The sequence below is a fragment of the Cynocephalus volans genome, chromosome 16, assembly GCF_027409185.1.
Source record: "Cynocephalus volans isolate mCynVol1 chromosome 16, mCynVol1.pri, whole genome shotgun sequence".
In the NCBI taxonomy this organism is placed as follows: Eukaryota; Metazoa; Chordata; class Mammalia; order Dermoptera; family Cynocephalidae; genus Cynocephalus; species Cynocephalus volans.
The window spans coordinates 2817418-2832944 of NC_084475.1; the positions used below are offsets into that span (position 1 = coordinate 2817418).

Sequence of the window (15527 nt, forward strand, 5' to 3'; positions counted from 1 at the left end):
AGCTTCCATGCAACACCACCCCTGACCCACACCCCCCAAACCAGCCTATACAGGCAAGTCTGATACTGGTCGGACAGTCGTTACAGAACACGTTCTGTCTTCTTCCATCTTCCATCCTGGCACGTCTGTATGGCTGTCCTGCCCAGGAACCCTGTTCTACACCTGCCTTGGATCCCTCCGAACTCGATGCTTTTCAGTTTTGTTTGTTTTGTCGTTGTTGTTTTAATCTGTTATTTGTCAATGCTCCTGACTCTCCTCCTAGAGCAGACCCTGGCTCTTGTGTGTAATTTTTGGCTTAATCTACTGTTCCAAGTTGGGCTTCCCCGCTGGCTGCCTTTCCTTGTCCTGGTGCCTTGGTTCGTTGGCTGGTCCATGCGGTGAGGAGTTAGTAACCCTCCCTCAAAAGTGAAGCATTTCTGTCAGTGTTGGATGAACTCAGCCTTCTCAGTAACAAGGAACAGTTCTGACTGAAGCAACGGGTAATCTTCAGGAGGCTGCAGGGTAGAGTGTTGAAGGGCATCGCTTTGAAAGCTTGGCCATTTGTTGTGTAAACATAAACACATTACGTAATCTCTCTGAGCCTTGGTTCTGATTGTTATGAAAATTAGAGCTAAAAACCAGAAATAATATTACCTTTCAGGACTGTCCTGAGAATTAGAGCTAAAATATGTAAAACGCCTTACCCAGGGTAGGTATTCTTCAGCTGGTAGCTCATGTTATTCTAGGTGGGGAGATACATCTGGACTGTGAAATGTCACGTTAAAGAGCTTGAACCTGATCAGACTATGTCACTGTTCTGCGTAAAACCCATCAATGCCTTCCTTTGTGCTTAGAAGATCTAAGACCCTTACCGTGACCCACTAGGCCCTTTGTGAACAGCCCCTGCCTCGTTTATCCCTCTCTTGCCTTGTTCCCCACGCTCAAGCCATAGTCACCTTCTTTCATTTCCAGAAAGGGTCACGGTCTTCCCCACTTCAGAGTTTCCCACATCTGAGAACAAGCAAAGTCTTTAACCTTCAACTCCTCTAAACTACTATCCATCAGGAATGTGTGTGCGGGGTGGGAGTGTTGTGTAGAGCGAGGAGCGGAAAGAAAAACATGTTTATGTTACAGCTGCATTGTCAAAGACTTGCTTTGTTCTTGACTTTGAAAATTAGAAACATGTACCTTTATAAATGTGGGATGGATGGATGTGGTGGTTTTCTCAGCATGCATTTCCCTCATTCCCTTTCCTAAGAGCCCCTGATTAACATCTGGACACCCCTGTTATTTGTATGTGACTTACACCATTTCCAGCTCCAGGAAGGATCCAGAATAAGTAAACCAGTCAGCATTTTCTATCCCCTTCCCACAATGATTGGTTTAGGGGTGAGCCCATGAAATTAAAAATAGTCAGTGGGATGGCACATGAGGGAGCAGGGAGCCCAGGGAGCTGTTGGGCCTGCCTTCAGGATGAAGCTGGACAGCCCCGATGGCTGATGGGGCAATAGGCACGTCTTGCCTGAAGCCTGGCTCCTCAGCGTTCTTAGGTTCTGTGAGCTAGACATGAAGGTAGGGGAGTTGGCGCTGAGTTCAACGCGTGGTGGCACTGGATGGGTTCCTCCTCGTTTTCCTCTGGGCAGGTTTGGCACCGTGGACTCATGGTTGCAGCATTTCATCGAGGTGGAGACTCAGAAGCCTTGCTGCCAGCAGCCGGTGCACCGATGACTGAACTACGCTGGGAGAAGGGCGTGGACAAGCACAGGCCTGAGTTGGACAGCTGGGCTGAGGCCTGTTTTGTGAACTGCACTGAGCTTCATTGATGAAGCCGATTCATCTTGAATCAGCTGGAACCGGCCCAGAAACCCAAGCCAGTCTTCTCAGAAAGCCTTTCTGACTGATCTCAGCATCACCTCTTTGAAAGAGGAAGGTAGTTCAAGAAAAGAAGTGCTTCTGGTGGGATGGTTGAAAAACAGCTATGGGGGGACTGGCTCCCACCTTTTGTCACTATTCAGACATCCTGTCATCTGAGAATGAGCAAAGAGCAGTTTTAGGGTTTGTGAGGTTTGAAGGTCTTATGTGTATTCACTTGTATTTTTATTTTTATTTTTTTATAAAAGATGACCGGTAAGGGGATCTTAACCCTTGACTTGGTGTTGTCAGCACCACGCTCTCCCAAGTGAGCCAACCGGCCATCCCTACATGGGATCCGAACCCATGGCCTTGGTGTTATCAGCACCACACTCTCCCGAGTGAGCCACAGGCCGGCCCCTTCACTTATATTTTTAATGCTAATCTTGTGAAAAGAATTCAAGATGAATGGAAAACTCTATTAGATACATTTTACTGTATGTGTGACTATGCTTTTCTCAAAGTCTCATGAATGGCTTCCTATAATTTTGATAATAGACCTGCTTTCTAAACTTTGACAGTGGGGGGCCGGCCCGTGGCTCACTCGGGAGAGTGTGGTGCTGATAACACCAAGGCCATGGGTTTGGATCCCATATAGGGATGGCCGGTTAGCTCACTTGGGAGAGCGTGGTGCTGACAACACCAAGTCAAGGGTTAAGATCCCCTTACCGGTCATCTTTTAGAAAAAAAAAAAAAAAAAAGATCCTCTTACCGGTCATCTTTAAAAAAATAAATAAATAAATAAATAAAATAAGCTTTGATAGTGGGACCACATAGGTATAACCTCTCATTTGTGTGGATTCATTTCAGATTTCTGGGGAGATCTTTGTGTCTGTCAGAAAGGGTGGCAGTGGAGGGAAGAGTAATTTGGTACTTAACTGGGGCCTCCTTTTCTAGTGTTTGACTGTCAGTGCTTGGGGGGGAATCTATGAAGTGTTCATTCTGTACACTTCAGCATTCTAGATTATCTCCTTCCCCACACTATGATTTACGTAAATATCTATAGTAAGGTACGGTCTCAAGGTAGTATAGGTAGCCTGAGTGTCTAGAGGTCTTTAGTTATAAAGGAATCTAGCCAGTGAACATAATTCTCATTACTAGACTGCCACAAATAAAAAGTCAACTTACCCTGTATCATCAGGGTCTAAAAAAATTCAAAGATGTGCCTACATCAGTTATAAATATTTAGGCCAGTCAAAAACAAACAGCAGTTTCAGGTAGAGGTGCATGCCTACTCTTAATCAGTATAGATTCCATTTACTGTATTCTTTTTTTTTTTACATGTACATTGGATAATGTTATTTTTTAATTTTAAATTTTAAAAAATTTTATTGGTTATGCATATTCATGGGTACTATATTCTTTTGATCAGGGAAATAAAAGCCTCTACAAGATAAAAAAAAAAGTTGTGTGTGCTAGTGAGTTACTTTTAAGGCTTAAGCCAATTTGAGTTGGGTTTTCTGTTATTTATAATAAAAAATATTCTGAAATTATATAAATATATATAGTATTTTATACAATATTTAAGAACCCTACAGATAAACCTTGGGGAATTTTAGAAAGTTGATTATAAATCATAGAAGACTAAACGAGATAAAACATAGTCTGCATAGTAAATTACAAGAAACAATGGAAACGTCTCGATTAAAAAGCAAATATTTACCCAAGAGAAAGGAAACATATGTCCACACAAAAACTTGTACACAAATGTTCATAGCAGCATTATTCATAATAGCCAAAAAGTGGAAACAACCCAAATGTTCATCGACAGATGAATGGATAAACAAAATGTGGTATAGCTATTTAATAGAATATCATTGACAATTGAAAAAGAATGAAGTATCGGTTCATGCCACAACAGGGAAGGATTATGCCGAGTGGAGGAAGCCGGTCACAAAGATCACATGTTGTGCCACTCCATTTATATAAAATGTTCAAAACTGTGGACACAGAAAGTAGATTAGTGGTTGTTTAGGGCTTGGGGAGGAAATGGGGAATTGGGAGAGATGATAAAGGAGTGTGGGGTTTCTTTTTTTGGTTAGTGACAATATTCAAGTTTACTGTGGTGATGAATGCAAGACTCGATACACCAAAAGCATTGAATTATGTACTTTAAATGGGTGCATTGTATGGTATGTGAATTATTTTTCAATAAAGCTATTATAAAAATGAAAATGGTCTACACATACCAATTAAAAGGCCAAAAGTGTCAAGCTGAAAAAAATCAAGACTCAATTATCTGACATCTGCAAGAATTAAACATAGGAGAAAAATCTTTGTGACCTGTGTTAGGCAAAGATTTCTTAGATATGACACCAAAAATGCTAACTATAGACAAATCAACCAATTTACAACTATTAAAAAGCAACAACAGCCAAGCTGGGGCCGCTAGAGCTCGGGGGAAGAGGAGAAACCTACAGAGTTCATGAAGGCAGGAGAAACCACAATGAGAGGAAGAAAGAACTGCTTCCCACCATTTTGAGCCCTGGCTGCTTCTAGGCTGGAGCTGCTGAGTGCACAGAGCAAGAGCTGGCAAACACCGCAGCCATGCCCTTCTTATGAAGTTGCTTGGAGGTGGCAGGGGAGAAGAGGGCCTTGGCGACCCCCAGGCCAGCAAAACCACTGACAGGGTTCCCATGCGCCCACATAGGAGCAAGGAGCCACAACAACTGAAAAAAGGGGCCACTCAGAGGCCAGTGAGTCATCGCAAGGGACTGGTGCATGGCCAGTCCTGTGGGAGGTGCTTAGAGTACAGGTGGCGGGGGAGACAGGCCCACCAGAGGAAGATTGGGGCACAGCAAGGACAGATGGTCTGCTCTCCAATCAGCGCAGAATCACTCAGAGGAGACTGGTCAGGAATACAGAACTTTAGCAGGTACAGTTTGCTGAAAAGACTCAGGCCCAGACCAGAGTTTCCACACAACCCAGGTACACCGAAGTACCTATAAAGTCAGCCATTAAAACCTGAGCTGCACAAAAAGCCTTCCCCAGGGAACCAGCAGCAAAGCAGCAATTTAGTTCAACCACAAGGCTCAAGTGCTGGTCCCCACAGGAAGTTCCCCCATTTTAGAAGTAAGCAAAGGACAACACATTAGTTCCGGTGTAGTTTAAGTGGTGGGAACAGCAAGTAATCCAACACAGAACTGAAAGAAAAAACAAAATACCCACAGACCAGAGGAAAAGTTTGATATTAACTAGTAAAGGTTTCACTTCACAAAAGAACAGCTATAACACCTAGAAGGACTGGAAGCCCCTTAGGTCCCCAAGCCAGAAAGGGGGAAGGGCTGGGGGCCTCAGCCAGGCCTCCTAACAACTGCACCCAGCCCAATGATAACCACCGAGCCACTGCAGGAAACACCCTGGGCTCCTGAGCCAGGACAGTGGGGGACTGAGCGCTTCAGCCACACCCCTCTGACCTCTGCATTCAGCCCAGCAATGACCAAGCCACCACTGGAAGCCCCCTGGTCTCCCCTGCAGGAATGAGGGGGGTGCCATAGACCTCAACCATGCCCCCCTCCTTCCCTCTCCCACCCTATTGCCTTCCCCCTTCCCCTCTTCTTCTCCCACCCAACTGCTCTGCAACAATATCTTAGAATGTAAAAACAGATGGAGCCAGGGACTGACCCCTCCTCCTGAAACCCAGCATGCGTGCTGCTGCCACAGGGGCCCACCCGGGGGCCTGAGGTATGCATCTGGGGACTGACCCCTCCTCCTGCAGCCACGCAAGGAGCACACCAAAAACACCACTTCCAGGTGGGTGGCCCACCAGAGCCACCACAATAGCCACGGCTGCCAGAAAAGCAGCTAGATGCTACAACCACCATGCAGATGGCCCACCAGCCACTCAAGTGCATTGACACAAGGAGAGTCACCAGTGGAGGCCAAGGAAAAGAAGAGTATACCTCTCTCCACAAAGCCCATTCCAGAGTGACAGAAGCATCTGCTCTGTGATAATATTGGGGGACCTGAACACACCTCTCAGCATTGGACAGATCATCTAGGCAACAAATCAACAGAGTAACCATGACTCTTTCAGAGGGAGAGAAGAAACCTAGGGTTATCAGAGGTGGGAGGGGTGGGAGGGGGGATGAGGAGGGATTGTATGTGGGGCACAAAGAATAAGAATGATTTGTAATAATATATATGCTAATAATATTGATTTGATCAACATACGTCAACGCTGAACCCCCAAAATATGTATAATCAACTATAATTCAATGAAAAAAAATTTTAAACTACTACCTATAAAAAAAAATAAATTGGATTTCATCAAAATTTAAAATGTCTCCTTTCTGAGAGACACTGTTAAGAAAATAAAAAATCAAATGATAACTGGGAGAAAATAATTACAATACATATATATGAGAAAGGACTTAGATCTAGGTATAAAAACCCCATACAACTCATTAATAAGAAAACATTTTTTTTTTTTTAAAGATGACCGGTAAGGGGATCTTAACCCTTGACTTGGTGTTGTCAGCACCACACTCTCCCAAGTGAGCCACGGGCCAGCCCAGAAAACAATTTTAAAAGTGGACAAAAGATCTGAACAGATATTTTACAAAAGGAAATATATTAATGGTTACACGAAAGCATATGAAAAGATGCTCGACGCCTTTAGTTGTCAGAAAAATGTAAATTAAAATCCTGATGAGATATTACTATACACCCACTAAAATGGCTAAAATTAGAAAGGGAGGCAATACAAGTGTTGACTAGGATTTGAGGCAACTGGAACTCTCATACACTGCTGGTGGGATGTAAAATGGTACAACCATGTTGGGAAAATAGTTTGGCAGTTTTTTTTTTTTCAAAAGTACAAAAGTGAATATTTATTTAGGATGAGGAAAATCACAATTATAATTTTCTTTGTTTGTTTTTTGCAGCTGGCCGGTACAGGTTCCAACCTTTGGGTTATAGGCTGAGCTCTAACCAACTGAGCTAACTGGCCAGCCCCACAATTACAAATTTTTAAAAGCCAACAAATACCACAATCATCACCAAATTCAGAAAAACATTTTTTCTTAAGTGCCAGAAATATCTTTATAATACTTTTTTCTTATACTTTTGGACTATATACTCTTTATTTGCCTCCTTATATTACAATAACTTTTGCCATGTTGTCTACAGAAAGAATAGGAAGATAATTCAGCCTTTCCTCTCATATGATTATTTTTCGTTGTACATGTTTATGGGGTACAGTATGTTGTTTCAGTACATGCACATATTGTGTAATGATCCAATCAGGACAGTTAGCATATCTATCACTTAAACATGTATAATTTCTTTGTGGTTCTAACATTCAAGATCCTCTTTTCTGGCTATTTTGAAATATACAATACAATATTATTAGCTATTGTCACCCTAGAGCACCAGAACTTATTCCTATCTAATTGTAACTTTGTAATTTTGTCCCAGTCTACCAACCTTTCTCCATCCCCTGCCCTGCCTCTGGTAACCTCTATTCTACTCTCTATCCCTTTTTAAAAATTTTCTTTTTCTTAATTGACATATGATAATTATATATATTTATGGAGTACAACATGATATTTGGGTACATTCATACTGTTTGCAGTGATCATTTCAGGGCTCTTAGTATATCGATCACCTCAAACATTTGTCACCTCTTTGTGTTGGGAACATCTGACATCTTCTCGACTAGGCAGTGTTAAAAAGTAAAACTTTAGATGAATTAAATTTAATAGAGTTTAACTGAGCAAAAACGATTTACAAATCAGGCATCTTCTAGAACCAGAATGGGTTCCAATGACTCTGGGGCTGCGGCATGGTTGGCTAAGAATTATAGACAGAAAAAGGAAAGTGACTTACAGAAAACAGAAGTGAGGTACAGAAACAGCTGGATTGGTCACAGCTGGGCGTTTGCCTTAATTGAACATGGCTTTCACAGTTGGCTGCCTGTAATTGGCTGAGACTCGACTACTTGTTATAAGAGTAAGTTATAGTCTGTTTACACGTGAAGTTAGGTGACAAGCGTAAGTGACTGTCTGTTTACACATCAAATTAGGTTACAGTTCACTATGTCTGAAGAAGCTTTTAGGTCAAACTTAATTTATCAGCAGTTTCTTATAAGTTAAAGATATACACTTATCACATTACCCAGTAATTCCACTCCCAAAAGAAATGTAAACAAATGTCTATAAAAAGACTCTACACAAATGTTCATAACAGCTTTACTTATAATAGCTGAAAAATGGAAACTTCCCTAATTCTATAGACATATGAATGGAAAAACAAATCGTGGCATATTTGTACAACAAAATACTACTCAGCAACAAAAAGGAACAAATTACTGATACAATCATGACGATGAATCTCAAAAACATTAAGTTGAGTGAAAGGAGCCAGACAAAAAAAGAATTCATACTGCATGACTGCATTTAGAAGAATATCTATAACAGGGAAAACCATTCGATAATAATAGAAATCAGACCAGTGTCTGCCTGAGGTGGTGGTTGAAGGGTTAGGGAACGACTACAAAAACGTATGTGAGAAGGTTTTTGGACTGATGACAACATTCCACATCTTGACTGTGGGCAAGTGTATATACTTGTAAAACCCCAGAGAAATAGACACTTAAAATGGATGCATTTTATTACAGATATAGTAGATTTTTATTTTTTAAAATTTGTTTTTATTTATTTATTTTGGCCATTGGCTGGTACAGGGATCTTAACCCTTGACATTGGTGTTAAAGTTGATTTTTAAAAGAGCACATACAGAAAAGAAAACATGATTGTGGACTGATTGATCAATAATCATATAAATGTATATTAAATCCTGTTCCATTTAAACTACAATGAGGTACCATTTTATATTCACCATATAGGCAAACATATAAAAAGTCTGACAATACCAAGAATTCATATACAAATATATGAAGCAAAACTCTAAAGAAAAGCAAGAACAAGACAAACACAAAATTCAGGACAGTGGTTTTCTTTCAGCGTGAGGGAGAGAGGTGGAATCAGAAGGGGCAAAAACTGTGTTCCAAAGTTATCAACGATGTCATTTTTCTTAAACTAGGTGGTGGGTGTATGGGTGTTCAATTTATTAACAATCTCTAAACCACACATATACTTTAGATGTACTAATTTATATGCAGAGCTATTTTATAATAAAAAATTCTACCAAAAATTTAAAAGGCAAATATTGTCACATTGGGCTAAACACTATAATCCAGCCACATGCCTCATAAAAAAGGGCAACCTAAAACCAAAATAATATAAAAAGGCTAAAAATAAAGGGATGGGCAAATTTAGATCAGACAAAAGCAAACAACAAAAAAAGACACAAGTAGCAATGACAATGTAAGATAAATTAGAACTCAAAGCAAAAAGCCTAAATACCTTGGAGTGTCATTTTATGTCATAGTTACATGTAATCATGATAGAAATACTGTCAGCCATGAACCTTTATGAGCTAAATAGCATAGCCTCAAAATATACAAAGTAAATAATATTAGAAATAATAAAAATGACTAAAGCATAATTTTTAAATTCTATTTTAAAATTTCATTGTAAAATTTGGGTATACAGTTCCGTGAATTTTGACAAATGCATAAAGTCATGTAATCACAACCACAATCAAAATACAGATCAGTTCCATGACCCTCAAAAATGCCCTCATGCTGCCCCTTTGTAGTCGAATGCTACCCTCACCCCCAAACCCTGGAAACCCCTTGATCTATTCTCTATCCCTATAGTTTTGTCTTTTCCAGGATGTCAAATAAATGGAATCATACAGTCCTTCGAGTCTGGCTTTTTACTCAACAAAATGCCTCAGAGACTCTCCCAAGTGTTGTATGTATCAATAGTTCACTCTGTTTTATTACTCAGTAGCATTTAATTGTACGGATATATCACAATTTGCCATGTGAGTGCCTCCAGTTGGGGGTGGTTATGAATAATGTCGCTATACACATTTATGTACAAGATTTTGTATGAACATAAGTTGTCACTTCTCTTGGGTAAACACCTAGGGACTGCTGGGTCACATATAAGTATGTGTTTAACTTTGTAGAAAACTGTCCACCTTTTCCAAAATGGCTATCCCATTTTAGTTCCCAAACGTAAGGAATGGAGCAAAGCTCCTTTTGCTCCGCATCCTCGCCAGCATTTGGTGTTTGAAACATAATCTTAAGACATCCCTATCAGGCAGTGACAATGTACACACTTCCAATCAAGGACAAACAAAATACAGCTTTGGACAATGTAATTACAACAAAAGTAAGGCTAATTAATAAATATTTCATATCATATGATATGAAAATGTTATATCACATGATAGTGAAAACATTTTCACCTCAAGAATCTGTGGAACATTTACGAAAATGATCATATGACAATGGTCGCAACGAAAACTTGAACACATTTCCCAAGTAGAAACTGCAACACAATGTGGCAAATGTTGAAATAACAAAAAGTTTAAAAAGCAATCAAAGTCAGTCATTATCTAGAGGGTACTTAGACCCTTGTCAAAATAATTATTGCTTTTGAGCAAAGAGGTTTTTTGTTTGTTTTGTTTTGTTTTAATTTAAAGACTACGTAGAAAATAAGGAAAATAAGAGCCCCATTCAACTGCAAACTCATGCTGAAAAGCTAAGGGGAGATTTTGACCCCTTTCCCGGTAAAGCAAGCGCTTAGAGGGCAGGGACATCCTGCTCCGCCGGTGCATCCAGTGAGAGGCGCAGCGCTCGTCTCGCACAGGAGCTCGGTAACCTCTGGGAAGCACTTCCGGCTTTCCCAAGGTTAGGCTTCTCTCCTTTGGGCCTGCGCAGCAGGCTATTCGTAGCTCTAGTCTAGCATTTATTAAAGCATTGCAGTCAAGGAAGTTTTCCACGTCACCCGGTTCTTTAAAAGGAAACACGTGTTTTACCACCTAGACTGTGCCAGGCGATTGACATTAATTCACTCAATCCTTAAAGCTTTTTGGATAGTCCTAATTTTCAGAAATTTAGGCTCAGAAAGGTTAAGTGCCCAAGGTCATAGAGTGAATTCATCGCAAAGTCAGAATCTGGTTGCAGATCGGTCTACTTTCAAACACAACACGTTACTGTTAACCCTGGGCCAGGTTTGTTCACCTTTACATCCTTAGCCCCTAGCCTAGCTCCTGGCACAGAATGTTTACAAGTCATGCATTACTTGTCGTCAGTTGTTTGTAAAGTTTTCTTTTGTATACTGTAGAGAAATGCGCTAATTACAAGCCGATCGAAAGTAATTTAGGAGAACGCGCCACTCTTATGCTCCTTGTTTCTCCTAGACTCCCACCTCAATGGTGGTTAACGTGACCACTCTAGACGCTGGAGGACTCAACGAGACCGACCAATCATTAGTCCACTGCACATCACGTGATAGGAACTTTGACTTGCTATTGCTTAGTAATGGTAAAGCCCGCCCAGCCACTTCCGGTCTAGTCCTTTAAGTAAAAGCCGTAAGCGCTCAGCAGTCTTTCCGCAGCTGCGAAGCTGGGGAGGTGACGTGTGGTCCCGTTCTGTTCTGTATGGCGCGGAGGCCCAGGGCCGGGGAGAAGTGGGGAGGCGGGAGGGCGGCCGTCCATGATGACATTCCAATTAAAGCACGTGTTAGACTGCTGACGCGGGTGATGCGAACTGGAGTCTGAGCCGGCTGTCGCGCTGCTGGGAGGGGGCCGGTCGGCGGGCGCATACCCACTCACCCCACACCCCACTGTCGTTCCTGCAGATCCCGGCCCGGTCGATGACGTCGGATATCTTTGTCCTCGGCGCTTCTTGGACTAACCTCTCCCCACCAACCCCTAAATAAAAACGGTTTGGTCCCTAGTCTTGCTGTCGGTGTGTGGTCGGCGACGCGCTGCCTTTGAGCCCCCGCTGCGCCTGTGCGTGGCGCCGGGGGTCAGGCTGCAGCGCCAGAGCACGTGCTTGCGCATAACTGGGGCCGTCAGCCCTACCGCGGGCGGCCTTTTTAACCGCGAGCGACATGGCGGCACGGGCTAGCACCTGGCTGCCGGGGATGGGCAGTCTTTCAGGGGGTTTGCGATGATGTAGGCCTCAACCTTTACCACCGTGCTAAATTGTCTTAGGGGGTCGGTAGGCATGCCATGGGCTCTGCTGTGTGGCGAGTGCCCGCGTGCACCCGCGCATTCCTCCCGGAGTAGCATGGGGCGCGCTGTGCCTTCACTCAAGTCCTGAGCTCTCCCTTTGTGGTAAGTGAGGTACATGCAGGCTCTTAAATGTGGCGTGGGATGACCTGCAGGTCTGCAGTTTAAGGGTTTCGGTGTACTTGACGGGAATCTGATCTGGAGCAGCGGGAGTTTAGCTCCTAAGGTGTAGTCGCGACCTATTTACAAATAGTACCATGCAGGTAAACTGCCTACTTAGGTGCTGAGACAAGCATGTGACCAAAGCTTTGGGCAAATTAACCTGTTGTCGCAGTTATCCTAAACGGCTCACAACTGCAACTGGTTTTTAAGATGAATTAGATCTTAGGTACAGCTGGGCACGACGTAGACACACACTTTCATAGTTCAGATTCTACAGTTGAGAGATCTTCCACCTGGGCTTCCAAGACATGGGCATCATTTCTGAGTACAAGCGCATATTGCCCTTCAGCACTGCTGCCAAGTGGTGTCTACACTGCTTGGGCATTCAATAGGCGAAGGTCCCAATTTAACAAGATTACTAGGCCATTAAAGCGTGTGAACTCCAGCTCCAGCCCCTCCTAAACTCATAACTAGGTTCTTTAAATGTGGGTTGAAGATAACGGCGCCTACTTCAACAGTCCTTAGGACTGGTCCACAGTTACCGACCTGTAAATGAAAGCTTCGATTGCCAGGTGAGGGCAACGTATTTCCTGTTTATTCTGTTCTGTTATCAAAACAGGATTAGGTAGAAATAACTTAGATGCTTATCTGGTATTTGACATGAGATTTATTTTGTGAAACAATGCAAGCTATTGTAAATCCCCACATTCTAATTGATGAAGTGCAATAGGGTACAATTGGGTGTGATCTCTTTACACAGTAGTGAATCTAGTCCTTTACCTTTAGTTATTGCACAAAAAATATAAAGACCAGTGAACAAGACATGCGGACTCTGACAGGCAAATGGGCCCACACAATGAGAAATTAGAACAGTACACTAACTGGAATGGAGAAATTAAGTCAAGTGTTTTAATGGTGCAATTAAAATAATCAGATAAGGGTTCAAATAACGTTTTTTCAATATATTAATTTCTTTAAAGTTATGTTCAGGCGAGGTGCTGTTTAAAAACCACAATTAGGGACCGGCCCGTGGCTCACTCGGGAGAGTGTGCTGCTGATAACACCAAGGCCACGGGTTCGGATCTCTATAGGGATGGCCGGTTCGCTCACTTGGAAGAGTGTGGTGCTGACAACACCAAGTCAAGTGTTAAGATCCCCTTAGCGGTCATCTTTTAAAAAAAAATAAAAACCACAGTTAGCTTTGTCCACACATTTAAGTTATCCAAAGTTACCCAAGGTAATTTTGACATTGAATGCAGCTTTAAACAATAAAAAATTGTATTAAGTTTACTCCTCAAAGCAAATTATACAATTAGCCCCCAAATTTGTAAATGAAACATTTCTGACACAAATGCAGAAAATTAAGTTGGCAACATTAAATAAAGGTCAAATTAATTTTGAGATATGTAGTGTTCGATGTTGAGCAAACTTTTGATCTTGACTCTTGCAGTAATTAGAGAATAGTTACCCATTTTGGCGACCAGAAAAGGAAACTGCCCACAAAACTATCCCAAACCAATTAGATTAGCAAAGCATTTAAATTCCTATATGAAACTCCCTGGAGCACACAGGAAGCGGCAGATGGAAAGACTGTGGCTCTGGCTTTCTGGCCCCACCCCATCTACAGGAGAGAACAATCCAGTCATTATGTGCAGTGTTGAACTCATTTTCAGATAGGCTCATGTCTAGAGAACATTCAGGATTAGTTAGAAACCAGGTGATTGTATCTCATTGGTAAAAGGTTTGATCTCATGGCTTTACCTAATATTCATAAAAGTCTTACTGTCCCCACCCCAGATAGTGTGTTAACGTGTGTGTGTATATTCTATGGCTACACGCTTCCAAAATGCACAGTTTAATATGAAAAAAAGTATGTTGCTATGCCTCTTTACCACCAATGAAATGGCTCATGAAATTCCACTCCCCACCCTCAATACAAGTTCCTGTGTTGACATTCTCTGGGAGTGTGGAGGGCTGCAATCATGTACAAAATGTAGAAGTGAAAAAAATGTTCCATTGTGCACCAGCTGCTTGAGGAAAAGCTTTGGAGTCGAGGAGGCAAAGGGAAGCCTTCCAGTTTTACAGCTTTGCTCTTAATGTGCTCACCTGCTGCCACAACAACTGGTACACTTAAAAAAGCCACGGTGTGAGTCACCTGTACTTCTGGATCCACCGTAATGATTCTCCCACAGTCTCCTCTGCTGAGTCAAAGCTTTGCGGCAGGCAGTCCACATACCTGTCACTGGATGCGGGGAATGACACCTCACAGTGGAATGGGCACTGGCAGGCAGAGGGTAGAAGCAGTCCTTTAAGAAACAGCTGTGGCACAAATAGAAGCCAGTGCTACAGCACAGATGGCAGCCAAGAACCCCACACCTCAAGCAAGATCTCATGATACCGGGAATGTCTGATCTCCACCCATCATGGCTGATCAGCAGCCTCCACGAGTTGGTCTTTCAGGAGGCAGGAAGTGGAGCGAGGGTCCATGGCTGAGTGCATTATAGGGATATAAACATCGTCCATGTTTGGCATGACAAAAACTTTCTGTAGGAAGACATTGAAGAAAAACCATGTGGAAGAATGCTTTGTCAGTGTAACACACTACTTTGTTCTGACGATAATCTTAGGCTTTAGACACAATTTTAAAAATACATATGAAAACTACCTGCACATTCCAAACTAATTCCTCCACCATACTTCAATTTAGAAAGAAATGAGGAATCACAAATGCATGAATACAAGAACCCAGTAAATCAGCTCTGGGGCAGAAGGCTTTGATTTCATGTAAATAAAAATCACTCCTATATTTGATCAACATATCTCAACGTTGAACCCCCAAAATATGTATAATCAATTATGATTCAACAGAAATTTAAAAAAAAAAATCACTCCTATGAATTGATAAATATTCAACAACATTAATTTAGGAGAATTGGCTTAAGCTGCTTACTATATTTTCAAATTACTATATCCAGAACACATATTCCAAGTGAATTTATCCTTTTAAATCCTAGCAATGAAATGTAAGCTAATTTTTTTCAAACCAGAATCACACAAAGCTATACATGAAAGAAATCCTACTATAGCAAACACTCAAAGGATGATCACTGATTGATAGTAATGCTGCTTTGCCTATCTGTTTATAAAATAACTTTATATGTGAATTTTGGCAATGCATTCAGTCCTCAGTAATGCTCTCTGAAATCAAGGAGTCTGCTGTGGAAGGCTGCAGCAGTTACCCTTCAACTTCCTAACTTGTCTCAAAAATACCAGGCACCAATCTCTGCCCCCTTTTCCCTTCTTTTGCTCCTTGAAGCCCATGACTCCTAAAAGGGATGACCCACCCAAATTCCTAATGTGGGATCTAGGGCTATAAGGAA

At 41.9% G+C, this 15527-nt stretch overlaps 1 protein-coding gene, 1 long non-coding RNA gene and 2 other non-coding genes across 5 annotated transcripts in view; 3 read left to right on the forward strand and 1 right to left on the reverse strand.

The window, feature by feature from the left end:
* Positions 1 to 11367: 11367 nt before the first annotated feature.
* On the forward strand, positions 11368 to 11707 carry LOC134365240 (uncharacterized). Its single transcript, XR_010021970.1, has 2 exons — positions 11368 to 11407; positions 11610 to 11707. It is a non-coding gene; the product is annotated as an uncharacterized LOC134365240 (long non-coding RNA).
* Positions 11462 to 11531, forward strand: LOC134365325 (small nucleolar RNA SNORD104). Its single transcript, XR_010022029.1, has one exon. It is a non-coding gene; the product is annotated as a small nucleolar RNA SNORD104 (small nucleolar RNA).
* A 28-nt stretch (positions 11708 to 11735) lies between the features above and the next one.
* Positions 11736 to 11868, forward strand: LOC134365341 (small nucleolar RNA SNORA76). The gene has a single exon (XR_010022046.1). It is a non-coding gene; the product is annotated as a small nucleolar RNA SNORA76 (small nucleolar RNA).
* Positions 11869 to 12791: 923 nt separating this feature from the next.
* TEX2 (testis expressed 2) overlaps positions 12792 to 15527 on the reverse strand; it is a 109260-nt gene continuing 106524 nt past the window's right edge. For both annotated transcript variants that reach the window (XM_063080785.1, XM_063080786.1), the window contains exon 12: positions 12792 to 14691. In XM_063080785.1, coding sequence (XP_062936855.1) covers positions 14569 to 14691 — 123 coding nt within the window. In that variant the 3' untranslated portion in view covers positions 12792 to 14568. The remainder of the gene's footprint in view (positions 14692 to 15527) is intronic.